At 40.3% G+C, this 26,474-nt stretch overlaps 2 protein-coding genes across 3 annotated transcripts in view; one reads left to right on the top strand and one right to left on the bottom strand.

Annotated features, from left to right (window-relative positions):
* Positions 1-11: 11 nt before the first annotated feature.
* Positions 12-18,129, bottom strand: smc4 (structural maintenance of chromosomes 4). 2 transcript variants are annotated; one of them, XM_075473324.1, is made up of 24 exons: positions 17,966-18,129; positions 16,575-16,732; positions 15,344-15,534; positions 14,567-14,758; positions 13,297-13,473; positions 11,165-11,329; positions 10,631-10,758; positions 10,336-10,476; positions 9,721-9,871; positions 7,611-7,775; positions 7,262-7,495; positions 6,983-7,168; positions 6,720-6,881; positions 6,371-6,596; positions 6,150-6,226; positions 5,679-5,831; positions 5,387-5,513; positions 4,234-4,423; positions 2,567-2,711; positions 2,041-2,214; positions 1,548-1,730; positions 1,016-1,248; positions 745-928; positions 12-176 (listed from the first exon to the last, which is right to left on the bottom strand). In XM_075473324.1, the coding sequence occupies exons 2-24, from the start codon at positions 16,720-16,722 to the stop codon at positions 12-14; spliced, it is 3,897 nt and encodes a 1,298-aa protein (XP_075329439.1). In that variant the 5' UTR covers positions 16,723-16,732; positions 17,966-18,129. The 2 variants fall into 2 exon arrangements, with proteins under 2 accessions (XP_075329439.1, XP_075329440.1); XM_075473325.1 differs by lacking the exon at positions 17,966-18,129 and having other exon boundaries at positions 16,575-16,898.
* A 489-nt stretch (positions 18,130-18,618) lies between these two features.
* Positions 18,619-26,474, top strand: part of ift80 (intraflagellar transport 80 homolog (Chlamydomonas)) — a 50,275-nt gene continuing 42,419 nt past the window's right edge. The window contains exons 1-6 of the mRNA XM_075473321.1: positions 18,619-18,873; positions 19,101-19,162; positions 19,922-20,140; positions 22,109-22,219; positions 22,384-22,452; positions 25,464-25,573. Coding sequence (XP_075329436.1) covers positions 19,123-19,162; positions 19,922-20,140; positions 22,109-22,219; positions 22,384-22,452; positions 25,464-25,573 — 549 coding nt within the window. The 5' untranslated portion in view covers positions 18,619-18,873; positions 19,101-19,122. The remainder of the gene's footprint in view (positions 18,874-19,100; positions 19,163-19,921; positions 20,141-22,108; positions 22,220-22,383; positions 22,453-25,463; positions 25,574-26,474) is intronic.

Below are 26,474 nucleotides of genomic sequence, written 5' to 3'. Positions count from 1 at the left end.
TAAAGACTGGTTCAAGCGGTGATGGCGTCGTGCTCTTTGAAGACGATTGTCTTGGGGTTGATTCCCACGCTCTTGGTTGTGTTGTGCGTTTTGTAGATGCCGATGAGACGATCTGCGATCTCGAACATGTTGTTCCTCAGGGAGATGATGATGAACTGAGCGTTCTTCGTTTGCTCCTGCGCAGAGATGAAAGAAACACGTGACATGTCTGCATAGATTTGATTCCCTGTGGAGTATTAGCACGTCGCTGCCCAACAGCTGAAAATGGATCTGAAAGCTCAGACAACAGTTAAAGGCCGAGCTTTTTTGATCCAGGTCGAATAAAAATAAGGATGCTTCACATGACTTGGATATAACCCATCTTTCTATTATGATTAAAGATGGGAACCTTTAACTTTAGTGGCCTTTCTCCACAGGATCCATCACCATCGTTTTACTTTATAGTCTTTGAAAAGTACCAAACTGCATTCTGGGAGAGCATTTGTTTGCTCCTAACTTGGTTAAAGTTAAAGTTGGGGCCAATTAAAGCAAACTGAGGAGTGTTTAGCGCAGACAGGCCTCCTCTAGAAAGTCTTGTTGACGTGTTATCAGTTTAAACATTAAGCAAAACTGCTTGACTTCTTCCCTCAAAATGTGTCCAGAAACAAATCTTTTGTTACGTAAAGAGAGCTTTTGGTGCTGTTTGAACTCGTCGATCATCTGTCAGTAACATGTTCACACATCTAGACACAGGTCCATACTCACATATATGTAACAGGCCACGATGGAGACGTTCTTGAAATCAAGAGCAGCGTCTATCTCGTCCATAAAATAGAGCGGCGTGGGTTTATAGTGGTGCAGAGCGAACACCAGAGCCAGAGAGCTGAGGGTCTTTTCTCCTCCTGACAGGTTGAAGATCTTTTTCCAGCTTTTCTTTGGTGGACGAACACTAAAAACACAACAAAGAACAAGTGTTCGACAATTAAACAAACACAACGCCTCCTCAGAAGCTGCTTTTCTTTTTCTCGTCCCTCACCTGAACATGATGCCTTCAGAGAAGGGGTCCAAACTGTCCACGAGCTCCAGCTCTGCGTCTCCACCCAGTGTGAGCATCTGGTAGTTTTCCTTCAGCTTGTTTGTGATCATGTTGAAGCCGGTCATGAACTCATTGAGCCGCTGTTTGCGCAGGTCCTCGTAGCCACGTTTGAATCGGTCCCTCTCTGTAGTGATCTCGTCCAGCTGGGCAACTCTCTGCAGATACAGCTCCTCCTGAACACACACACACACACAAACACGACTTTAAATTGAACATACTCAGCGAGGTTACAATGTTTCAAGTATTATTCATTATTATTTTTGGTGCATCTTTTTTCATGTTGTACTTAATGGTCCATCTCATTCAGTACATAGAGATCAGTGTTATTTGTCCTTCAGTTCAACAACATCTCGACTTGTCTGATAGTGTGAGGACGCACTAAATGTTACAATGACACATACAATGATGATTTCTGCATGTTCTAATCCTGAAACAGTGACTCCGTGAGCTAAAAGAGCGCATCCAAACAAACCTTCTTCTTGTACTCAGCGATGGCTCCGAGGTTGGGCTTCATCTGACCACACTGGATCTCTAATGTGCTCATCTTGTTCACAATGACGTTTGGATCTGAGATCGCTTCCAGTTCAGCAGGAGTCGGCACAGGAAGCTCCTCGGCTGGCTGGCCATCGATCGCGTGAAGGCGCAGTTTGGTGGCCTTAAGCACAGGAACAACAAGAATTCTCATTCAAAGTGCAAATCGGACGCCGCCCACTCATTCGCTTTATCATCAGCGCAGACTGATATATAAACTAATGCAAAACAAAGCCGGAGAGATCCAAAACAGTTGTGCTCGAAACTTAGAAATGACGAAGCTCAGGGAGTGTTCGAGTTAACCACACTGGGCTGTTCATGTCTGCGAGCTCTAAGCCTGTAATTAGTTTGCTCTGCACATCATTCCCAACAGATTCCAATATTACAAGAATAAACCCCGCCATGAACAAACTAAAACGTGCTTCTTCCCTCACCTCTTCCTGCCAGTATTTGATCTTGCCGTTGTGTTTAGTGATGGTGGCGTCGAGCTGCTCAACGGAGAGCCGCACGTTGAGGGACTGTTCCTGCAGAGCGTGTTCCTGCTGCTGCAGAGCTTTTATCTCCTTGGACACGGCCTGATACTGCTCCTGGACCTCAGGCAGCGCAGCCTGGAGGACGAGAGATACATCAGTCACACATCCATCCATTTAAAATTCATTCAGACTCACAGTACATCACACCTTAGCGAGGGACATGCAACCTTTAACGTAAAGGACGGAGAAAAATAAAGGAAATATCAATTCTGACATACAAAGAAATTCTATAGATACTTTCATTGTTTTCTAACCGGGTGCAAAGGAGAGCAAGAATACTTTGAAACACCTTGATGAAATACAGGACACATAGCCTCATCTTTTAACTAACTATTACTAGAAGAGCATCTACTGCTGTCAACAATGTTGCCTGGGAGCAAGAAACCATGGCTGAATATTAAATAAAGCCAACAACAAGCGCCCACACCTCTGCCTCCTGACAGGCTTTCATGATCTCCCCAGCCTCATCCTCCAGCTTCTTCAGATGTTCGGTGAGCTCGGCCATCAGCTTCTCGTTTTCCTCCAGCTCACTCTGCCCACGTGCCAGGCTCTCTTCGCACTTTTTCAGGTTGCTACAGAGGAAACACAAAGAGAAGAAGACTCATCAGCTTCAGTCAGAGTACTCGTGACGTGTGAATACGGTGGCCATTAATAACGTCACATGGATGCGAACAAATCGTTACGAGTCACTTCAGCTCAGTCAGTCAAACACTTTCCCGTCTGCACTGTAAGGTAACAGTCATGTGAGCAGCACCTCAACTAGGCTGTCTGTCAGCTGTACTTTGGCGGATCGATACGCTAACTGTAGTGAAATATAACGGACTTCGAGCATAAAACTACACGAGCACACGTACTTTGGTAACAGTGTGCCACTTTAGACACTTGGTCTCATTATCACAGACGTTTAACAGTAATCTCTTCTCTGCCGCACTGAGATCGCCAATCGCCTAAATATGGCACATCTGAAGTCATCCAGCATAACCAGAAACACAGCTCAGCAACATGCAGATCTCATGTTCTGACATAGAAGTTCACAGCTGTAACACTGGAGGTGGGTTCCTCTCTCTAATTGATGGCGTTTCAGCTTCCGGAGATGTTTCAGTGTTGCAGCTGATAAGCTCCAGTGTGTTGGTGATTGGCTGCATGGCCAGTTATGCCAAAACAAACCACATCACATGCAGCCACTAGTGTTAGAGACGGACTGTGAAGCTTTCCAGCCTATAAAGTCACCCTGAACGGTTACACGCACAGCTGACTTGAGCTATGGTTACAGCTCTACTCGGCCGTTTAATTAGACCGCGGTCCCTGTACCAGTTTCCACGCATGGGAGCGGAATCAATTACTGAGTGAAGTTTGTCACCATGACATTGTGGACTGTGTGAGAAACCGCTCACAGCATTCTGCTTTGGAGCGATTCGGTGGCGTTACCTGGGCGTTGGCCCCTGCACAGAAGCTCAGTTCTGTAGGATTTTGCTCAATGTTTACATGCATTTTAAAAAGTCAGATTTTGGTCCGACTAAAAATAAGTTGTGTCACGTTAACATGCTTATTGTTAGACTTCGAGTAACACATACCACAGACTAAGGGCCTATTTTAATCACCACTAAAGAAAGCAACGAGAAAAACTGAGAGGAATTTACTCCATGTTCCAGTAACCTCTCTCCTTTTTTTTTTTTTTTTTTTTTCCCTTTCCGTTAGTGTCGCTCCTTCCTCTTCAAGCAAAAGGATCTCTGCCTCTACCATGCCAAGTCATCGCTGCCATCTTAGTGACTTTATCACTATATCCTCCTGTTCAGTGAGTGGAGGAAAGAAAAAGGAACGCCCCGGCTGCCAACAAGACATTTGGCCATTTTCAAGATTCTCTAAAAAATCCTTTTAAAAGTAAATGTTTCTGAAGTCACAGCACAGCCATCGTCTTCCACTTTTATGTACGGCAGCTATAAAATCCAGCACATAAGCCACCATCTTACACCTAAAGCTCCAGCAGAAGGTTTCACCCCTAAAGAAGCAACTGGTATCGGAGGAGTTTCTCTTTTCTATGTAAAGAAAGAACAACATGTATTAAAAGAGCTTTAATCAGAGTCGTTTCCTTACCGATCAGCCGTCTTTATGGCCACTTTGGCTTTGGTTATGGTGGAGGAGCAGTCATCGAGATCCTTGTTGACCTTGTCGAGCTTGTCCTGCTGAGCCTTTAGTTTGTGACTGTTGATGTCTACAATCAAGTTGTGAAGCCTTTTTACCTCATTTTCCACCTTCCCCGCCTTACTGGATGCCGACTCGTAGTCTGTTGACCGAGACGAGGTTCGGCAGGACAAAAGAGCGAAGGAATAAAACGATATTAATGATGTACATTCGCAGAGGTCAAATCTCAAGTCTAATGTATAAAATCACTCGGATATTAGAATGCTAAATAATAACCTAACTCGAAGCCTTTGAGATATTTTCTTTAATAAATTACAATTCTCTGCAACACGGCAGCAGATATTAACACATTGACTCCCAAGTCACGTAAAACTACGTTTTTACGTTTTTTTTTATGGATTCTGAATCTATACATTCTAATGCACATTCTGTGTGATTTTTGTAATTATGTGATGAACTGACATAGATGGCAGTCAAAAACTGGTGTCATCATCTGGACATTTTGATCATTATGCCAATGGCTTTGCGTCAACTCAAGAACAATTTTGATAACTCTGCATTGATTGTTGTGCATTTCTGCATTTTGTCCAATCGCACGTGTCGGTTTCCAGAGGGTGACGGTAAAGTAACATAAACAAACAACAAGAAGGAGAAGAAGACACGCGACAAGTCTAAGGAGGCGGTCTTATGAACAGGTTAGCTTTGCCACATGCGACACGAAGCAAATCCTCTGACCCGGATATGTAAGTATCTAAAGTGCGACAGGCTGAAAGAGCGCACCTTTCACAAAAGCCCCGATCTCAGTTTGTTGTTGATTTTGGTGGATACCCGCCTTGGTTTAGCTAAGGATAGCTCGCTAATGGCGGCACCTAGAGACACGCAGTTTTGACCCACAAAGAGTTTAAAGTCTCAGCTTTCAAACGAGCCATAACATGTTTCAGTGGCCCTATCACATAATATGCTGTGACTGTACAAAAAACGTCAAAAAAATGGTTTAGAACGCTGGGATTCTACGACATAATTCTGTAAAAACCGCTGGTAGTCAATGTGTTAAAATATAATTCAATTAACAACATTTGTCTTTACGGTTACCAGAAGTCTCTACCTTTTTTGAAGGCCTCCAGGCTCTTCTCCATCTGCTTCTGTTTGGCCTTGTCTGGGGCAGCTGCCAGCACATTGGCTTCAAGCTCCTTCATCTGAAGTTTCAAGTGAGTCTCCTGGTCAGCTAGACTCTGAGGGAGGGAGGAAAACACTCAGCCACACTGACTTTAAGCAGCAAAAGTTATTTAATCAGTTGCAACTGATATTTTATGGTTGTGCAGTAGCGGACGTTATCGTTCTGATGTCAAACGCGTTAAAGGAGTGAGACAGAAACACGGTGAATGAAAATGATGTACAGTCATGCTCTTGGTGTATTTCTCCAGCGTGTTCTTCATTTCTCGGAGCTGTGGCTGAAGGCGCTGGATGTTTTCCTCGAGCTGCAGCTTTCTCTCCTGGCAGCCCTGCAGCTTTGACACCTTCTCATTTAGCTTGCTCTCCATGCGGTCAAGCTGCAGAGAAAAAAAAACACAAAAAAAACACACACGATGGAATCACGTTTTGTACACGACTTGTGATGCCTCAGCATCAACACTTGGAGAAAATGCACACAAAGCAAGAACTTTTTAAAATCCAGGCTTTCATGATGCTAAAAGCTAAATGCTAATGTGTTATAGTTTGTGTCTTGTAATTCTAAATCCGCACACATTTTACTTCAATAATTTACCTAAATATAGAAAATGCTCACCCTTGCTTTGAACATTGGGCCAGTTTGGCCTTTTTAAGAAGTCTAATGAACACCAACACTGATTTGTGTATTTTGAACTTACCTCCACCTGTGAGACTTCAGTGCCAATAGAAGAGCCCATTCTGCCTTTCAATACTCTTCCTCCTCCAGTCATAGTTCCTGGGAAATACACGTGGAACCACATCAATAACGATGGTAGGGACAAAGCAAAAAAACAACAACCTTCACCGATCAGAGCCAAAATTAAGACTGAGGGAAAGAAACAACAACAGGCAGCTCTCAAAGAAAAGGGAAGTCACCAACCAGCCATCTCAATTATCTGTCCCTTCAGGGTGACCACTCTCCAGCGCTTTTCTCTCTGGAACGCCATCCTTGTGGCCTGCTCCATGTCTTTGGCCACTAAGGTGTCCCTTAGGGCAAAGTAGAAAGCTGGACGCACACTCTCGTCGTTCACTCGCACCATGTCGAAGAGGCGAGGGCTGTCTTCTGGAGTGCGGATGGGAGCCATGCTCTTCTCCCACACCTTCATCTGAGAGAAGAAAAGTCAGTGAGCAGCAAGATGAGAAGACCAGTTTATTTGAAATATTTCAAACTACAAAGATCATCACTTTACTTCCTCTCCACAGAGTTTCTCAAAAGCCATCGTCTTTACCTTGTCGAGACCAATGAAAGTGGCGACCCCGACGTTCTGCTCTTTGAGGAATGTGACACATTTCTGAGCCGTGTCAATGGTATTCACCACGATGTTGTCCAGAGCACCGCAACAAGAGGAAATGGCCACATCATACTTCTCATCTATGGCTCCAAGGTCTCCCTACATGCACAGAAATACCTTAATAGACAAATCCAATTTATTTAAGTGGAATAAACAATAAACAGTGTAGTCTGTATAATAGTGTTAGCTCAGCTTTTTACCAATCTGCCATATATGCCAGGAATTCTGCCACTCTTTTTCATCTGCATTAGGGCATCCAGCACTTTTCCTCGACTGCGATTTGAAGACAGAGAGCTCTTGGCTTCATCTACTTTCTGCCTCAATTCCCTCACCACTTCCCTGGCCTCATTATCCATCTTAATCAGTTGCTCCAGCTCTCCCTGGTCCTGCAGAATAAAAGCGAAGAAGAGCAGTTAAAGCAGAAACTAACAACCAACACCATCAGCACCATCAACAAAGGTGACGTTTTTTTTTTTAACCTTCTTGAGCTGCTGCTCTTTCTGGGGTATTTGAACTTCCAGGTCTTTGATGGCAGCACGGCGCTCCTGCAGAGTGTCCGACGTTGTCTGAAGCGTCTGTTTGGCCGTGTTGAGCTGTGTCAGAGCCGTTTTGTGGCGGCTCAAGTAAATGTCGAGCTCCGACTGAGCGAGGTCCATTCGAGAACGGGTCTCATTTACGGCCTTGCTGAGTTCCATGAGCTCCTTCTCTTTTTTCTGGAAGGTGCAAGAGGAGAAAGATTATTGGAGAACAACTTGAGACTTGATTTTGCAGAACAAAAGCAAAAAGTGTGCTCAATACAGTTAAATCAATCATAAAGCACAGACAGACCTCTTTATCCTGCTGCAAGCCACTGGTCTCTTCCTTTAGACTCTCCATCACTTCCTTGAGTTTTTCCTCTTCCTTCACCTTCTGTTTCTCCAGGTCTTCCCTGCAGGCTGTTGCCTCAGAGATGGCCTTTTCACTGCTGGCTGGTATACTGCGCACTTCCTCCAACTGAAAAATGAGCCAGAGAAGAGAAAATCTGAAAACAGGAGACGTGTCCAACCGTGGATTCTGAACAACAGGTTACAGTCGTCTTTGCTCAACTTGAAAACACAGCTCATTAATACACAATCCTAACAACCGCAGTGCAAAATCTCTTTACTTCTTAACCCATTAAGACCTGATTCCACATGTATCTAGTATATCTGTGTGCCTCTGTATACAGGGCACCTGAAATCTTAGGGGGTTAAATTAGATTAATAGAGATTTCGATAAGAGAAAGAGATCAGGAGATAAGAGGTGCATAAATGTGTAAAATAAGTTTGTTGCCAGTGACAGTTGCTGGGCCATGCATTCTAAAGCAGGCCAAACACACAAATGTAATCAACTATAAACACACATTCAGTTCTGAGCGAGCCTGGTTAAGACTGGCACAACAGTCTGCTCCTTGGCAGGGCTGAAACAAGGCAAGAATTGGTGTGTGTGTGTGTGTGTGCAGTCTATGTTTTGTAGGGTTAACTGCGGGTGAAATGTGAATGTGGCTGCTGGGAGTGTTACACAAGCCAGGCCATAGTTGACTACCACACAGCAGAACACTGCTCCCCAGAGGTCTGACTGCCTCTGCCCAGCTCCCCCTCTGACCAAGATGTTTCCAGAGCGCAGCCATTGTAGGTGGAGCAGATAGTGTTTTAGAGTGTGAGTGAAATGAGAAGACATCCCTATAGTTACTGAGAGCTCTTGGTTTGACTGAGACAGTTTGTCGGTAAGTGTGTGCGATACAGAGAGGTTAGTCTAACAAAAAAAAAAAGAAGAAGAAAAAAAGACTTCCTAGGGAAACGTAACAATTCCTACAGTCGACTTGTGCGTTACTTGACAGCCCCCTAGTGGCTGGTTTAGGACTGATGGACCTTCCTGCTATAAAAGTTGATTTACACACCCACACTGAGCTTTATTTTATTCTGTGAATAATGTCAGTTCATTTAGAAGATATACAGCAACTCACCTTCCACAAAAAAAGAACATATAAATATATATATATTTTAAAAATCCATTTATATATTGACACATTATCATTTTTCAGTAACAGAGGGAATCAAGTCTAAGATCAATATTGGTCAATAGTAATATTAACAAAATGTTCTACGCAGACAGGAAATGTCCGTCACATATTTTCTTTGTGTGGTGATGAGCTGAAGAATAATGTCAACTGCAGCCTTCTGAAACTATTTTGCAGGCAGGCTTTCCTCTTTAAACTGCTCATTTCAACAACACAACTTTGTATTAAAGGGTTCTGAAATTTTCACAAAAGAAAAATCGAGACACATTATACCTTTAATTCTTTAGCCTTTTATAGAGCAGGATCCACGATTACTGAGGCAAACAACCCATGTAATTAAAACAATTTAAACAGCACAAGTGTACCCCCCCCTTCTTTTTAAGGCTCAGTTTACAGTTTTAAAACCTTGTGAAGTGGTGAAGGATTAAAAAAAGGAAATAGGAAAAAAAATAACTCCTGAAACTTTGTGATTTTAGTAAATCTGTTTGCAAATTAAACATAAGAGAAGAGACAGATAACAGAAAGTAAAACATGCAGTTTATGCCTTATTTTACCATTTAATTGACCATTTAATCACATTTAAGCAGGCAGATAGTACATCTGGTGTTCTATATAAGTAACAGAATTTAAAAAAAAAAATTCCTCTACATAGCCAAAATAAACACTAAAGCCAGGGTGTCTTAGTGTTTCATCTGTACACGGATGTCTGCTCTGAATTTATAAAAAAAAGAAGAAGAAGTTGCTAAAATTACTCACTGACAGATTATGTGCTTTGAACAGTCTGCTCACAATGATAATGTCAGAGTGACACAAGTTATCTGCTGCAGAGTAGCAAACAGCAAAACTATGTTAAATGAAGTCATTGAACTGTGAGTAACGGCAACCTAAAGCCCAACACACCTTTTTCTGGTCCTTCTCCAGCTGCTTCTGAAAAGCCTTGTTCTTGCTCTTGGAGTGTTTAATCTTCTCACGCACTTCAACATCCTGCAGGTCCAGCTGGGTGAACTTCTCCTTCTGGGTCTCAATGTACTTGTTGATCTTATTTTGTTTCCTGGTGGAGGAAAAAGCAATTTCACAAGATGAATTCAAGTCAATCTTCTTGAAAAACTTCTCTGAAACATTACGTAAAGTACGAGAATTGAAAAATAAATAAATAAACAAATCAATACAGAGATGAAGAATTAAAAGTTCAATTTGTATAAAAGGGGCAAATCCTTTATGTTAAAGCTCAGTTAAATTTAACTTCACTCTTCTCTCACTTGTAAAATTTGATTCATTGTTATCAATGCTGGAAAATGATAAAACTAACACATCTCATGTGAAGTTTAGACATTTTCTGAGGTAGGAACCCCTCCCAAAAAAAACATTGTAACTAGATCGGAACAAATTTAAATCATTTTACTTATTTCCAGAGCTGAATTTTTCCCTCCAAACAACAATGTCTAGACAACAGCCAGAAAATGACTGAAATAACTAAGGCTGTTACATCAGAAAATAAAAAAGTGGATTTCTTACTTCTCTACATTTTTTAGCTCTCCGTTCATTTTCTCCATCTCCTGTGATATCTTTGCATTTTTTTCAGCGAGTTCCTTGTTTTCCTCCAGGATCGTCTGCTTTTCCTGCTCTTTATCCACCACACGTTTCTGTAGGTCGTGACTAACGATGAAGAGGAATCAGGTGAAGAAAAAAAAAAAAGAAAAGAATTCAAGGTTTGACACCTGACTCGCTCCTGCTAGTCTTCCTTTACCGGCTTGACATTTCAGTTTGTGTCGTTTCATTTTCACATGAAGGACTGAGAGGTGCTACTCACACATAATACTGATAGAGCCGACGCTTGTGTTTGAAGATATCATTCTCCAGAGTGAGGAACTCCACAGCTTTGTTCTTTTCTCCCTCCAAAGCATTCTTTTCCTTTTCCACTAGCTTTACTCGGTTTAGCTAGGACAGTGAAAATATTATGGTATTTAATATCAGTTGTCCAAGTTTCCTTCATGGTGTGATCAAACAAAATAAAATATAGGGTGAAAAGAAAAAAAAATAGAGGCTGTAGAGACAAACGCATGAACAAAGCAATCTCCAGGAGTCAGTGAATGTAAAGATTTATATGGAAATCCATGAATTAAGACTCATTTTAAAAGAGAAGGATGGCATTTCCAAACTTTTGACTGCTACTGTATAAACAGAGCAGATGGTCCAGCCAAGTGGCTAAAAAACACACAAAAATATGCAAAAACAAACAACTCCTCCTCGAACAGCCATATAAATGCACAATAAATGCACAGACACAGGAAAGAAAGCCGGTTAGCTGATCTGTCTGAGCAGATAGTGTGAAAAACCCCGTCACCTTCTCTCCTCTCTGCTCATTGAGCAGCTCAATGCGGCGAGCCAAGGTTTGGATCGGCTCCTTGAGGCGACAAGAACCTATGATGTCTTCGAGGTACTCCAGCATCCCCTCGTCGTGCTCCGTCTGACCTTTAGGCTTCATCATGGCAATCTGCTCCACCTCACCCTGGATACAGTCCAAGAGAGCATGTTGGCAAAAAGGCACACGATCCCAGAGTGGAAACATTTACAGTGACAATTAGGCTTTGGTGTCACCAAACTGATTTAATTAAAAAAATAAAATTTTAAAATTTTAAAAAAAGGATAAATGAAATAAAACAAAACAAATACACCTTTGAACTTTTAAGATAAGCGACCAACTACATCCACACCTCTGACATGTGAATCAAACTAAACTGCAACACACAGGCACTTGTTCTGGGAGTTTTCCCTCTGAGAAGGAGATTTTTTCCACTCAGTGAAACTAAGAACAACAAAGTGGGAGGAAAATTTATATTTTTTTCAAATGAAAAAATAAAGGACTAATAAAAAAAAATAATGGGCTCATTATGGTGACATATCTTAAACACACCTCACTCACAACACACAGAATATGAAAGACAGTTTAACACCACCTCACTGCTCCATCAGCTTTATTCCCCACGTGTTTAAAAAAAAAAAAAAAAAAAAAAAAATGTAAGCAACCAATTCTAAATGTTTTAAAAACAAAGTCTGTTTCTTCCTTGACCTTTTCACTTCTTTTGACTATACAATTACCCAATACTATGCATGTGTACTAATGAAGTAGAGCTTTCCAACTTATTTGTATTTCTCTGAACATGTGTTCATTTTTATTTGTTCACCTAAAATCGGTTGGAAATTAGCAACAACACCCAAGGTAAAAAAAAAAAAAAAAAGTTAAAAACAAAGTAGATCTTGAATAAACTTTAATTTATATGGGGAGGCCTGTTTGTATATCCCTTTTATATTTAACTAGCCAAAATAAGACTTTAAGAGAAGGGGGTGGGGGTGGAGGGGGGTTCCACGTCATCCTCTGCTCTGACCAGTGCACAAAATAGACACTTCCCCTTTGCCAAAGGGCTGGAAAAGTGACCTTGGAGAACAAGCTCAAGCCTCTTCCCATAGTCATGCAACAGTTTCAAAGCCTGGGACACCCAGGAGGAGTGAAAATGGACATGAACACACAAATGTAGAAAAGTCAAACAGGACACAAGTTTATCTGAAACCCACAAAATATTCAGGAAATAAAAAAATAAAAAAAGTCAAAACTGGGGTCGTAAAAATTAAATCTGCCATTTTATTCCCTTATGGCTGGAGTTAATCAGTAAAAGTGGGTAGATCAGATGTGATACACTCAGCAGTGGTGGTAGAGTGTCACAAGTGACCTGGTTCAAACTCAGTGCAACACAACACAATGTGGGGAAAAAATTATTTAAAAAAATCTAACAGCAAAAATCATTTTAAAGCATTCAGAATGCGTAAAATTCACAATGAAGGCAAATAAATATATACATAATAAATAAATAAACAAAAAGTCAAAGCAATATTAAAGCCATGGCAATGGAGGGTGTTTGATCCGGCCACACTGAAGCAGCACTGCCAATATTGGGGTTGGGGTTTATTCTCACACGCCAATATTTACGTGCTGCTAAAGCGTGGCAGGTACATGGCGGGAGGGAGGGGAAGGGAGGCCCAACCTGTCCGGACTGGTGGGTCATTATCAAAGATTTCCCCACTACAAAATCTGAGGGAGTAGCTCAGCTTGCATGCAGGTCGATGTGCGGTAAAAACTGCAGCTTTTCCTTATAATTCTAAAGCAGCAAATAATGGTTCGCACCTTTTCCACATTGTTTCAAACCATGATGCGCTGCTATAGCAATCTAAGGGCCGTCAGAGAGCACATCCTCTCCTTTCCAAGTCCAGTGCAACAGGTTATTTCCCATTTAAAGGCATGGCTGGTAGGTACATGAAACGTTTGACTAAAAAAGGAATAGGAAATGGGCAGAAAACGATAAGCAGGAAATCTCTGACAGAATGGGATGGTCCCGGGGGGGGGGGGAATTAAAAACAAAAAAAGGCAGAGTTAGAAATGGCAGAAGTGGAGGAAATTACAGAAAAAGAAAGGCCAATTACCTGCAAGATCAGAAATCGGTTGTGGTCTAGGTCAATGCCATGGCTTCGGAGCAAAGTCCCCACTTCTTTGAATGTGGCTTTCTTGCCATTGATATAGTAGGCTGAGGAATTGTCTTTGTTGGCAGTCCTGGAAACATAGAACTTGCTGCTGGGGATGACTTCGTAGTCATCTCCTTCCTGACTCAGAGGGGGGAGGGGCAGAAGACAGAGCAGTTCAGGAGAGACTGAAACAGCTCCACACATCAAACTTTTATACTCATAGTGCTGACAAATCCACTGAGAGTGCTTTGAGGAAAAAAAACTAACAAAATAATAACAATAATTAAAATTAAAAAAAAAAAAACACACACACCACATTAAAAGCAATTAAGAACGAGGCTTGTTTAAAAAACACACCAAAGCACTGGGCCAGCCATGGATTTTAAAAACATGATACTGTGGCTGTCAGGAGTGTATTCTATCAAATTTACAGAATTCAAGAAACTTGTTATAGGTGTTAAGATCACAAATACAATGCATAAAAAAGGGTAGGCAATCTGCCCAAAAATGTTTTACTTTTAGAAACAATTCCATCAGTCAGAGCTGAGTACACCAGCTCTGGAAAAAAATATTTTTAGGTTTGAAAAACATCCGCTTGTACAGCTGACAGACGACACAGCACCGTGCAGGAGGTTCGACTGATTCATTTTAATTTACATTACTCTGATGAAGCAAACAGAGAAGCTTCATCAGCAGTCAGGGCAAAACTTACCCACCCCCCCTGTGGCAGATTAAAAATATAATCACATCTATCTGCTAAATACACAGGTGAGTTTGTCCCACTTGTAGTTTGTCATTTAATGCATCTGACTAATTTTTTCTCCTCATATAAACACCCACTGTCTCCCCATTTTTAATTTTTTTGCTGTACAGTCAAAGTGGAGCCCAATCACTACATGGTTAATTTTTTAAAAAATAATTAAAAATCGAGGGATCGCTTCTAGCACAATATGAAGTGATCGTTGCATGTGTGGGAGTGAGCTGCAACTTTCATGACTGATTTGAGTCTGTGTTCAGTCACCGATGCGATAAATGAGTTGCAATATTGTAAATGAGGATTGAGAAAATAATATGTCTAAAATCCTGCAATAATTTCTGTCCACAGAAAAATATTTCCCATCATGCTTCTCAGTTTGAACTGCTTATTGATTCATTCAAAGTGAGTGTAGTTTGTATTTGTGCTACAGAGAAGTAAATACACACACACACACACACACATATATATATGTACCTTATCAATAATCTTTTGAAAATGCACCTCCACAGTACAGCTTTGCACATCTTTGTGTTTATCAGAGCTGTGAATCAGCACTGAGAGCTTTTTCGATCTGATCTTTTGAGCTCTGTATCCAAACACAAAGAGCATTGAATCTATCACATTGGACTTCCCACTTCCATTTGGTCCAATGATGCAGGAAAAGCGCTGAGAGGAAGGTAAGAGCACACAAAAATACAGAAATCAATTACGAGAAACCAAAAAAACATCTGCAAACAGACACAGTAAATTTTCTAAGCCTTTAAAAGTTTGTGATAGCATTTCTGCACAGTGAGAGTGGAACAGTGAATGAATTCTGTGTGAGTGTAGTTAAGATTTAATATATAAAAAATATACTTTCAGAGAAATAAGGAGACCACAAAAATGTCAAAAGATAAAAGCTTAAAGAAAGTCATAATTTAAAGGAAATGTGTCTACACCACCTCATCACCACTGCTTGTGAAATACACTCACCAAATCAAAATGGAGGATTATGACTTTTTCCACTTTGATTCTTTTTTTCTTAATTGAACAAATGCTTTAATATAGCTCCATGATTTTTTTCCCCCCTGATAATTGTTTATGTTTTCCTCTACAGAAGATAACATATATGCAATTAGAAGATGTGGAAAATTTACACAAATAAAATAAGGTTAAGACACAACTGCCAGTGGTGGTAAACCTGGTCTAAGCACAGCACATTTATGAAGTATTTCCTAGCAAGAGAATAAATTTAAACCTGTTTGGTCGTACCTTGTGAAAAGGCCCCAGAATCTGCTCGCCTGCGTACGATTTAAAGTTGCGATTAACTAAATGTGTGATCATCAGGCGAGGAGCGCCCGGTTCATTGGTCATTGCTGGGGGCGGGGGTGGAGGGATGCTACCGAGAATCTCCTCCAAACTTCGATTATCAACCGCCTCGGCAGCTTCCCCCTGAGACGAATCTGTGGCACAAAAAGTACAACTTTTACTCTTCTGTGCGAGTCGTTTCAGGTGGGGGACAGTGGTGCATGGGGGAGGGGTGGAGGAGCACACACACACACACACACACACACACACACACAAAAAGAAAAACAAACAAACAAAACACAGGCAGCAAGTCACAGTCAAACAACGACTCTAGAGAAAGTTGTCAGGCGCTATTTTCCTTTGTTCTATAAACAAGAGCAAACCAAAGAGAGGAGAGGGGGGGCACAACAAATAAAGAAAGACCATGGTAGCGTTTGAACGAACCCACATTATTACACAAACGCTCTACACGAGAAGCGCCGATACGCGAGAGTAGATGCGCCACAGTCACTACGTCGATGATAAATAACTAAAGTGTATATCGCTATCACCAGCGTCACATTTTTACTCATGCTTAACTGCAATCAAAACACACACACGAGCAAAATCTTGTTTTGTGGTAGTGATGTATAACGTTAAAAGGACTACGTTGCCATCACACCAAGCCACAACGACCTGTTCAAAATCCATTGTGCTCACATAAGCATAAACAAGCAAAGCAGAGTCTATGTTTCTACATCAAATTGTAGCAGCCGGACACCCAGTGAAGCGTTTCAACATATCCAAATGACTACAAACATCTACCGTTGCCTATGGGCTTCTCAGAAGTAGCATGCAAATGATTTAATATCAAGTTATAAGCATTAAGTCATGTACCGTTTAGATCCAAATCACAAATCTGGTCATTATTCGAAATAAATTACCTTGTTTGCCGACAGGATTGGCGAAGAAGTACCTTCGACGGTATCAAAATCATCCCAAAAATGATTTTACTGATGACTGGCACTTCAGAAAAAAAACCTATCAGCCATTGTAACTACGTGTTCGGATTTAAGCAAGAAAAAAAAAAAAAAAAAAAAAAAAAAAGCTTTAAAGCTGTGCCAAATGGTCTCTACCAGTGCAGCAATACACGCAAAGCCATTGAGTGAACAACTTATTTAGATTCACAGACACCAAAACACCCTTTGTTACTTGCCAGTTGTCGGCGGTGCCTCCTCTTGGCCATTGGAGTTGGTTTCTTGAGGGGGTACATCCAGCTCGTCCTCGGAGTCATCCCGAGGCTGCGACCCCTTCACTCTTGGCTTGGCGGAGGCAGTTGAGCTCTTTGTAGTTTTAGATGGCATGATTTGAAATCTAAAGGAGTCATTGGTAAAAAAAAAAAAAAAAAAAAAGAAAGAAAAAAAAAGGGAATATCCATGAGTGGTTTTTGTGCCTGTCAATCTCTCAAGTCCACTTACAGTCGGTCACACGCAGCTACTCTATCAGGCTTTTATCATTACCATAGTCAGATCTCACTGCCGCCCATCTAACTCCTAATCGGTATTTTTTTTCTCTCCCCCCCACCCCCCCTCATATGCTAACATAGTTGTTTAAAACAAAGTAAACGCGTTTGATTTTGAGACCTGAATATTATTAATTTACAAAGCAGACTTAACCTGAAAACAGTTCAAATGATCTCCGTTACGGTTGTGGGGAACCAGATGTTATTTTAACATTAAATGCAAAGATCAGTACAAAGTTTGTCCTAACCCCGTGACTAAAGCAATTTTGGTAACCATCCGCATCTACATTATGCGTTTGAGTAGCACCTCAAATAGTTGTACGGTCGTTAACCATAGCAATGATGGGAAAACAGGAAAATATGCTTAACGTCACTAACTGGAAAACACAATGCAGTTAATATGCTAATATATGAATTCTCCCCCCTTTAGCACTGCCTATATTGCATGACCACTACCGGGAGCGCAGCTACACAGACTCTAGTCGAAGTCTCAAACTGACAGTAATATTAACGTACAATCCCCACAACTTTTAAGTTGGGGGCGGTGGTATAAACGGGGTAACCCAAGTCGCTGGGTAAGCACAGTCAAAGGAAACTCTACTTCAACATTGGTGTAGTCGCGCATATGCAAAAATGAGTTAGTCGTACTTGCCTTCGTTACATGTGACGCATATATATATATTTTTTATCCATTGTTAATGATACAGCTGGAGTAGCTAACTATCTAATGTCAAATATCGCAGCATAGCGTATGCTAACAGAATTAACTTTGTCTCGCGCATGGTGCTACAACGGTCAACTTTGTTTAGCTAACTGTATTCACGATAGCTTAGATATAATGTTATACGTTCTTGTCCGAAATGTGTCCATAAATGTTGCACTGGAGATAATATTTGGCCAAACAGAGACCTAACACATTATACTTAATGGTTTAAGAAATGCTGGTCTGTTCGCTTCTTATCTTCGCTAGTGTTAAAACTTACTTTGACACGTTGTTTTAAACGTTGCGTGTGGAACTAAAGCGATGAATTTCAGCAAATAGACGGAACCCCCGTGAATAGTCTCCGCTTAAAATAACTCTGTACCTTGCACAATATACACACAGCCCGTCAAAAGTCTTCCTTGCTGATCCAACTCGTGATTTCAGAAAAAGTGTCAGAAAATCCAAAAATCGGAAAATATAATCCACCAAATTCAGCCCAGTGTCATTCCGAGTTGCTTTCCTGCTCGAAAACTGTATCTTGTAAATGGCGCCTAAACTGTGCCGTCAAACCAAATTCGTTACAAACTGACGCAAGGCATCATGGACCGTTCAAAGGGCAAGGGAAAAAAACATGAAATTCAAAAAAGGGGACGAAGCCAACTCCGCCTAACTCCACACCTACGACATTTAGAGAATGAAAACTGGGCAAAAAATAAAGGCAGTCACAATACCTTTCCTCTACAATGTTAACTTTTATGTTAGTTTATTATAAGGCTCAAAACCTAATGTTTCATCTACGTTCAAACGGTTGCTTGGTTACAGTAGAAAGGAGTCCCGCCCTATGATATAGTTTATATTTCAGGAAACTGTTCAGATTAATTGTATCATAGATTAATGTAAATGTACTTTGATTTTAATACATGTTAATAGATAATGTTACACGCTTGATGGTATTTGTTTACGAATACTTAGAAAGATCTGCAGTGAAGAGGGCGAGATTGGCAACTCTCGCGATAACTCACTTTCCAAGCTCTTCTCAACCCTATTAAATGGCTACCAAAAGTTAGCCTTTATACGTGAGGTAAAACATGCTGACTGATGAGGGATATGGTTTCTTTCTATATTATTGACAATTCGATCTATAATAAATTACACGTATGCGTTAGTGGTTGTCTCACAGTAAACTCAGTGACGGCAGAATGATCCCCGTGCTAATCAGAAGACCGTTAGCATTCAAGTTTCAGGCACGACACGGATACATCTGAGGATTCACGTTAGCAACAATGACAGGTACCGTAGCAACTGCAGACGCTTGTTTCATTTACCGTTCAAGCTACCAGGGTAAACTAACAACTGCTTTGCTTCCTTTACGGGGTAAACATAATAGGTTTATGGTTTTGGACTCTTACGAAGTTTTTCTTTATGTATTTGGTTGACTTAAGTGTCATATATGAATTTGTAAATCCGCGATTAAATACTTTGTAGAAATGACTTTGTTTTTGTTGTTGTTCGTTTAGGATACAGTACAACAAAGCAACCATGAGGCTAAAAACATCGCTCCAGAAGGAACCCAAACATATCCTTTCTATGGTTTAATTTGCTCAACAACAATATGCGTGTTACTCTCTTGCTCAAATATTTACACAACTTCAAAACCTTTTCTTCCATCTTTATTGTTACTTTAAGTGATAATATCGCACTGTAATGATTGTTTGGCTTATGCAATGTAACCAATGGCAACCGAAGACTTTGTGTACCGTATGCATGTATGTATATATTTGTATTATATGTCTGTCCAAATTTATGAATACAACAGTACAAACAGTGTAAACATATTTATTGGTTTAGCTCCTCTGACTGAATGAGTTTATGAAATGATTGATATTGAAAGTACTTTTGAAAACAGTGCTTAGTGTTGTAGCTATTTGAGTCAGATTTAGTTTGAAAAAAGTGATCTATAAATACCAGTTAATATACAGTAATGTGTGTATATTTACATATATATTAGGTGAAAGGAAGGTAGTAAAACACAAAGATGTTTTTAGCAGTATATTTATTTACTTAATCTCGAACCATTGCAGAGAAAACTACTTTTTTTTTGTTAAATATTGAGCCATCAGCTCATTTATTAAGATAAGAAGGGAAAACAAATCAGTCAAAGTAACAGTCACCTTGAAACTCCACTTATGTGCAGCACTTTACTAAATGCTCTTTCCACTGTTAGACGTAACCTGTATCAAATTCAGACTTGTCAGAAGATGTTTTATTGCATAAGCTACTCATACAGTCAGTTGAAATACTAAAAAGTTGATTATTGTCCTTAACAGCATATCACATAAGGAACTTGTGAGTTGTGTGGGTTGGACTACAGCAGATGAGCTGTACTCATGTAGTGAGGATCATCAGATCCTCAAGTGGAACCTGCTCAACAATGAAACCAATCTGGTTGTCAGATTGCCAGAAGACATTTACCCTATTGACCTACATTGGTTCCCCAAAACTGTTGGTGGCAAAAAACAGACACCGGCTGAGATTTTTGTCCTCACCAGCACCGATGGTAAGTCTATATGTGTTCTCTGAAATCCTCCAGGCTACAGAGCTTTGTTTCTATCAACAGATTTCACTGCATAGCTACTCGACAGAAATAATTTCCCGTTATCTGTATACACAGAAAAGGAAATTAGTAAAATACATTTTGACAAAAACGTCACTTTTTTAGTTCATTCACTGGTATTCTTTTCATTTCTCAGTCTTGTTTTTATACTTAGGAGGAATTCAGTGTAATATCACTAAAGTTGGATTCTTTGCTGTGCATTTGAATTGGTTAACTCTGGGATACAGTCTCTGTGACATGGTCTCTTATGTCTGTTCTTCATCCTATATTAGATATAAACACAGAGTATGGATGTACAGCTATGGCAGGCAATGTGTGGTCACAACTGTAATGGCAGTGTAGGGTTGCATAAACACACCCACAAACTGAAGCAGCAATTTTCTCTGGCAGACTTGAGACTTGTGAAAACTCTGTTAGAATTCACTTTAGCAACTTTCTTCAGGCTTCTTGTTTCATTCAAGTTGCACAAATATTAATCGCTACTGATATGGCTTGAAATAGGAGAAGAGAAATGTGAGCACGATAGTTGTGGATTTATTCTTTTAGTTATTGTGTGCCCCAAAACATCCCAATCAAAGAAGATTCTGCACTGCACATATAACCTTTTGTGTGACTTTTGGTCCAGTTGAAAAGAAATCAGTCTAACAGCCAGGGTTTGTAAGGCTTGTGGGACTTTGTATTCATTTTGTGGCTTTTCTAAACCTTTTGTGATTACTCAGCCTCCCATCCCCGTGGAAGTGTGTTGGTTATTCTGTGTATTTTGAATTTTTACACTTGCAAACATTTTATGAACAGTGATATTCTGTCTTTCCTTTCAAATCCAAACATACAACATCTAAATGATACTTGTACTACATTACTTCAGATTCTTATTTCCTTATCGCTAAAGGGCATAGCAACATGACTTAAGTGAAATATGTGCCATTCTACCAAAGAGGATATTGTGTTCAATGGAAATAGACTTGGCACTGAGTAAAACAAGTTAACCATGAGGGATATCTTTGGCCCTTTTCTCTTTTTATTATTTTTTTTAGTTTGTTTCTTATTAAACAACATATGAATAGGGCTAAAAAAAAAAAAAAAGAAATAGATATATGATGTTATGAGACATCATAAGAAAACATTTCCCAGATTACAAGCAAACAAACAATCTATCACACTAAAGGACTTCCCACACTTTGGACTGCTGATAACGGCGTTGTGATAGAAATAGAAACATTGTTTTAAGTTTAAAGTTTGGTTGTTTTTTCCTGCAGCTGTACATGCCTGTTTTGCTGACTACCTGCTGGATCAGTAACATGCACTTTTGTTGGGGCGTCCAAATTTAGAAACGGGAGAGAGCGGCAGCGTGCTGATTTGCAGTTATAGGCTGCCAGAAATTACATAGAACATTCTGAATTTTTAATATACACTGCCACAAAGTATATGTTAGGCTAGCGTCTTCAATAACTGTCTCCATGCCTGATCACCCTTTCATGTCTAGCAAATAGAAAATTGCTCCAATTCAACCAACAGAAACAGTTTAGTTTCACTCAACTGCTTCGTGCTTCAAGTTTGTAATTTAGTTTATTGGAGAAGTATCGCTTTGATGCTAATTGTGTGTAATGGGAGTGGTTGTGATGCATTTATTTATACAGTCCATGTATTATAATGTGTTTTTTAAGCTTAGTGGATATTTTCCCTTGACTAATATTTTGGATTGGCCATAAAAATTAGTTCGGTCCGTTTGCTTTATGCAGCCACTGAAATTACACGCACATATGAATCATCTGGGAATAAGAATGCATCCATTTAAAAGCCAGTGTATTACAGCACACATAACTGTTTTAAATGTAAGACTGGAAACACTCACATCAGCTCGAAGTTTTTGTACAATAGAGCGTATGTTTTTGTTTTTTTCTCTCACTACAGGAAAATTCCACCTTGCCTCCAAGATGGGACGCATTGAGAAAAGCGTCGAAGCACACAAAGGAGCGGTTTTGGCCGGAAGATGGAACTATGATGGGACTGCTCTTATCACAGGTTGAGATGACCTGAACACGTTTTCATTTAAATTTTTTTTTTTTTTTTTTATCTCCATTCAAACAGTCTTTTGTATTTTCTTCTCTTTTATTTTCATCAAAATGAGGATTTAAAACATTCAGTAGTCCCTAATGCTCATTTAAATTGTTTCTCTCTTCTCTTAGCCGGAGAAGATGGACAGATCAAGATCTGGTCAAAAAGTGGGATGCTACGCTCAACACTAGCCAGCCAAGGTCAGGAAAAAAAACAAATAAGACTTTTGTTTTGTTTCACTGAAACAAAGCCAGTTGTCCATTATTAGTGTTTTTGTAAAGCTGCACATTAGATGATGATCACTCAGTCAGCACTTTTTTATTCTGGTACTATAGCATTTAGAAATAGGCTGATTGCCTGTGTTAAATTTAGGAGGTCAAACTTCAGACGGTTTCCAGTGATTTCACTGCCAAAAAGGCTGGTTTTAACCAGAAAGTCTAGTTCTGATTGTGCAAGATGTTAGACCTTTCTATTTACGCTAATTGGTACTAGACAAAAAAAAAAAAAATTTCTTGAACAAAGTTAATGCAATGATGGTTTGACATTATGTCACCCCCCCCCCCCCCCATCTCCCCACCCAACAAAAAGGTGATTCTTTTTATGTCATTTTCCTTCAAGTTGTCTGTGTAAATTGCAGCGTGAATAACTAGAGGACAGTAAACCTAGAAAAAAAGAATTTATTATTTGTAAAAATGTCTCACCTTGAAGCCACTTCTTCTGAAATCCAGTACATTTTCTGCTTTAAACTGTATTTTTGTACAAATGCTTTCTTATATACAAAGTTATGCTTGGAAGTCTTGTAACATCTGGAAATCATGTGCACAACCAAGCTAACACCTGTATATTCAAGTTGGCCGCAGTAGATTTCTCTTTCCTCGTTACATTGTCTCTCTAATTCACGCTCAGACGGGGCTGATATTTTCTTTTTCTTTTGGACCTTGTTTTCTCAAAGAGTGTCTCTTGTGACGTCAAGAAAAAAAACAAAAAAGGAAACAAATGCGAGACCCATACGGGCTCAGCTTCATTCACACCTATTGTTACAGCCCTTTCCTTCTCTTAAGGCATTATTAAACATTCACTGAACTGTCTTGGAGATGTTCCATGAGGGCTAGATGGTAGATTGCAAATGCCTGCAACATTTGCTCCTGACTCCTTGCAGAGCTTACACGATACAGCATGTGCCGATGTGTGAATGCTGCAGTAAACGCTCCTGAAACATTTACAGCGGGTGACTGTGTGCGCTGTCTATCGCATTTCGTATGCATTTGAATAAATGTATTATTGATATTACTAACACAAAATCTGTCATCGATGAGCATTATCTGCCATTCTTGACTCGCTCAACAGAGTTTTCCACATTGTACTTTGCTGTCATGTGCCGCGTCCTCTGTACTCTGCTCAGGTGCCACTCCATGATATTTCCAGTTGTGAGTGTGCATCTCCAGCAGAGAATCTCCCGTTGTGAAATGCGGGTGTGAATGGCGCCGGTGGAGAAAGCCAGGACCTAATCGTTCACTCATTCCCTGGAGGATCTCCCGCGTTCATGTATGAAAACAGCTTTAGTGACGTGACACCAGCTGACCAGCTCATCTTACTTCTGTTTGACATCAGACAAACAGCAACTGCCTGTGGAGCAGCACTCCTTCAGACATATTGTCACACTTTACATGTTCTCTGTTGTTGCTCTTGCTTCTTTTTATTCTACTGACTGAGCAATCTGCAGTTTCCATTTTATTTCAAATGAGTAATCAAAGAGGAAAGCTTTTGTTTTTTTCCTTGTGTGGCTACGCAGCTGTATAAAGCTGTGTGTGGTGTGTGGATATGTATATTTTTGGCTTATGAGGATCTGATTGTGTTCAGTAGAAGAAAAGCAGAGTGAGTGTTCCAGTTCTATGGTTTTCCTTCATTAGAAGTGCCGTAAACTTTCAAAGCTTTATAGTGAAGTTTTATTAAAGGCCATAAGAAATTACTCCTAATGCTACGCTCCTCTCTCCAGCATTCACAGATGGCTTATTTATTAATTGATTTATTGTGCAGTTTGACTTATTAAACTTTTTTTGTTTCAGTTCTGCAACAGAAAAAAAAAAAAAAATGGGGATAAAAATTGGCTTCTGGAGAAAACCTTTGATGAATGAAAGTAGCTGTAGAAAACCTAGCAGGGAAACAGGAATACATGGCTACATGTAGCAGCGGTTTCTTTTGGTTAGTGTTTTCAGAATAAACTGCTGGATCATGGGATCTTCTAAAGATCTGTAGCTCTGTGCCCGGATTTAGTAGCATTGCTTTTTAGATAAACACCACTACCACATGGCACCCAGGTTACTGCAGGTGTTGCTTCGCCTCAGAACCTAACACATGCACGCACACACACACACGTGTATACACACACACGCTGCAGGATCACGCTGTTCTTTTTGGGTACCTTATGACCCATTTTAAGAGTGAGCTCTAGGAAGAGGTTGGAACCGAGCGAGAGGGAGGAAAGAGGAACTTGTCTCAACCCCTCTCATCGCCTTCGTCAGATTTAGATCATGTGACCAGTTGGCATTTGTGAGAAACCACATGCACCTGGAGTGAGGTTAAATGTCAGGCCCCCTCCCCTGCACACGCGTGTAGCCACAACTCAACTCAAACACACACACATTCATTCATGTATTACTGTCTTCATGGGGACACCATTGACATGATACATTTCCCAGCCCCTTATTCTAACCTTAAGAATCACATTTGAATACCGTAATCCTAACACTTACCCAGACCAAATTCTAACTATAACCCTAAAAGTCCTCACCCTCGTTTAAGTGGCTAACTCTTTAGGATCCAACATTTTGGTCCCCATAAAGAAGTCAAACCTCAGAGCAATAGAAAAACAAGCTCGCGCATACAGACACATACACACTTTCCCTCTAACATGTGCATGTCTGCACACACGTGTGCTTATGTAGAAGTTAGACCGATTTTTCTCAGCTGGTTTCCCTGTAAGCTAAGTGCTGTTAGGCTGATTCTGAGGTCTCCGAGGGAATGTGATACCTTCTGAGTAGAGGAATTAGTTCTGCTGTAGCTGCTGTTCACACAAACGTCTAGTTTGTCAGTGACAGAGGGCACAGCATCTTTGTACAGCTGCATCAGAAATCGTCAAAAGTCCAGTCCATTGCTCTACAACACTTTGATTAATCAGAGATTGTATGTCTGTATTTCTCTGCATTTCTAGGGTCTCCTGTATATTCTGTGGCCTGGGGTCCAGACTCAGACAGGATACTCTACACATCGGGAAGGCAGCTTATCATCAAGCCTCTACAGCCCAGCGCTAAAGTCTTACAGGTACACAGCTTTTTTTTTTTTTTTTTCTTTCAAATTGAAAAAAAACTTGTGAAAGAAACATTGAGTCCATTTCCATAAACACTCTCTCATGTGCACACAAACACATAAAACCCAATAAAGAGCAATGCATTTAAGTCATAATGTACCTATTAATGATATCCGAGTCACAGTGGCCTAGTACTGTCCATCCTCAGTGAGGGTCCTGTGTTGGACATATAGAACAGTGTAAATGCAGCTCTTACTACTTCTGTGTCGTCTTTGACAACAGGGGATTTAATTCGCACTTGCTGTGTTCAGAGAAAACTTGTAAAATAGATCCACGAGAGCCGTGAATCTCAAGTTATCTTGTTGAAGATTCAAGTTTAATTTTCACTATCATTAAGATTGTCGAAATTACAGAAGCAGGTCCTTTATGCAACTAAACAAAAACATGCATGTGGAAAAATGGTCATATTTTAGTGAATAAACGATCAAATTGCAGAAATAAAGCATTTTCATGGTGAAGTGTGGTGGATGAATTGGTGAAAGACACTGTTTGGAGATCTGTCAGAGCCGCCTTCTTCCCCTGTGAATTTAGCAAACCAGTTTTTAAGATTCCAACTTAGGATGCGTTGCATTGCTGCTCTGCAAAGATTAGCAAAAAAAAAAAAAAAGAAAGAAAGAGAAGTAAAAGATCTGAAATTTAGCCTTCCTAAAGGTCGAATGAAGTATGCAGAATACTAATAATTTACAAATATTTACACGTTTCCTGTAAAAGTAGAAGGTAGGGTGGCTTACCTCAACCCAAAACGCCTAGTCTGCTCTGATTGGTCATGTCCAGTGGTCTGATCAGGCCCCCTTCCCCTACTGAATCAGGGGGGAAATTTGGGGCTGGTTTAGTGGAAACAAAATTTGTATACAT

Source organism: Odontesthes bonariensis, chromosome 9 (assembly GCF_027942865.1).
Source record: "Odontesthes bonariensis isolate fOdoBon6 chromosome 9, fOdoBon6.hap1, whole genome shotgun sequence".
Classification (NCBI taxonomy): domain Eukaryota; kingdom Metazoa; phylum Chordata; class Actinopteri; order Atheriniformes; family Atherinopsidae; genus Odontesthes; species Odontesthes bonariensis.
The sequence above is the reverse complement of the archived record's forward strand: the minus strand, read 5'-3'. Positions and strand labels throughout refer to the sequence as shown.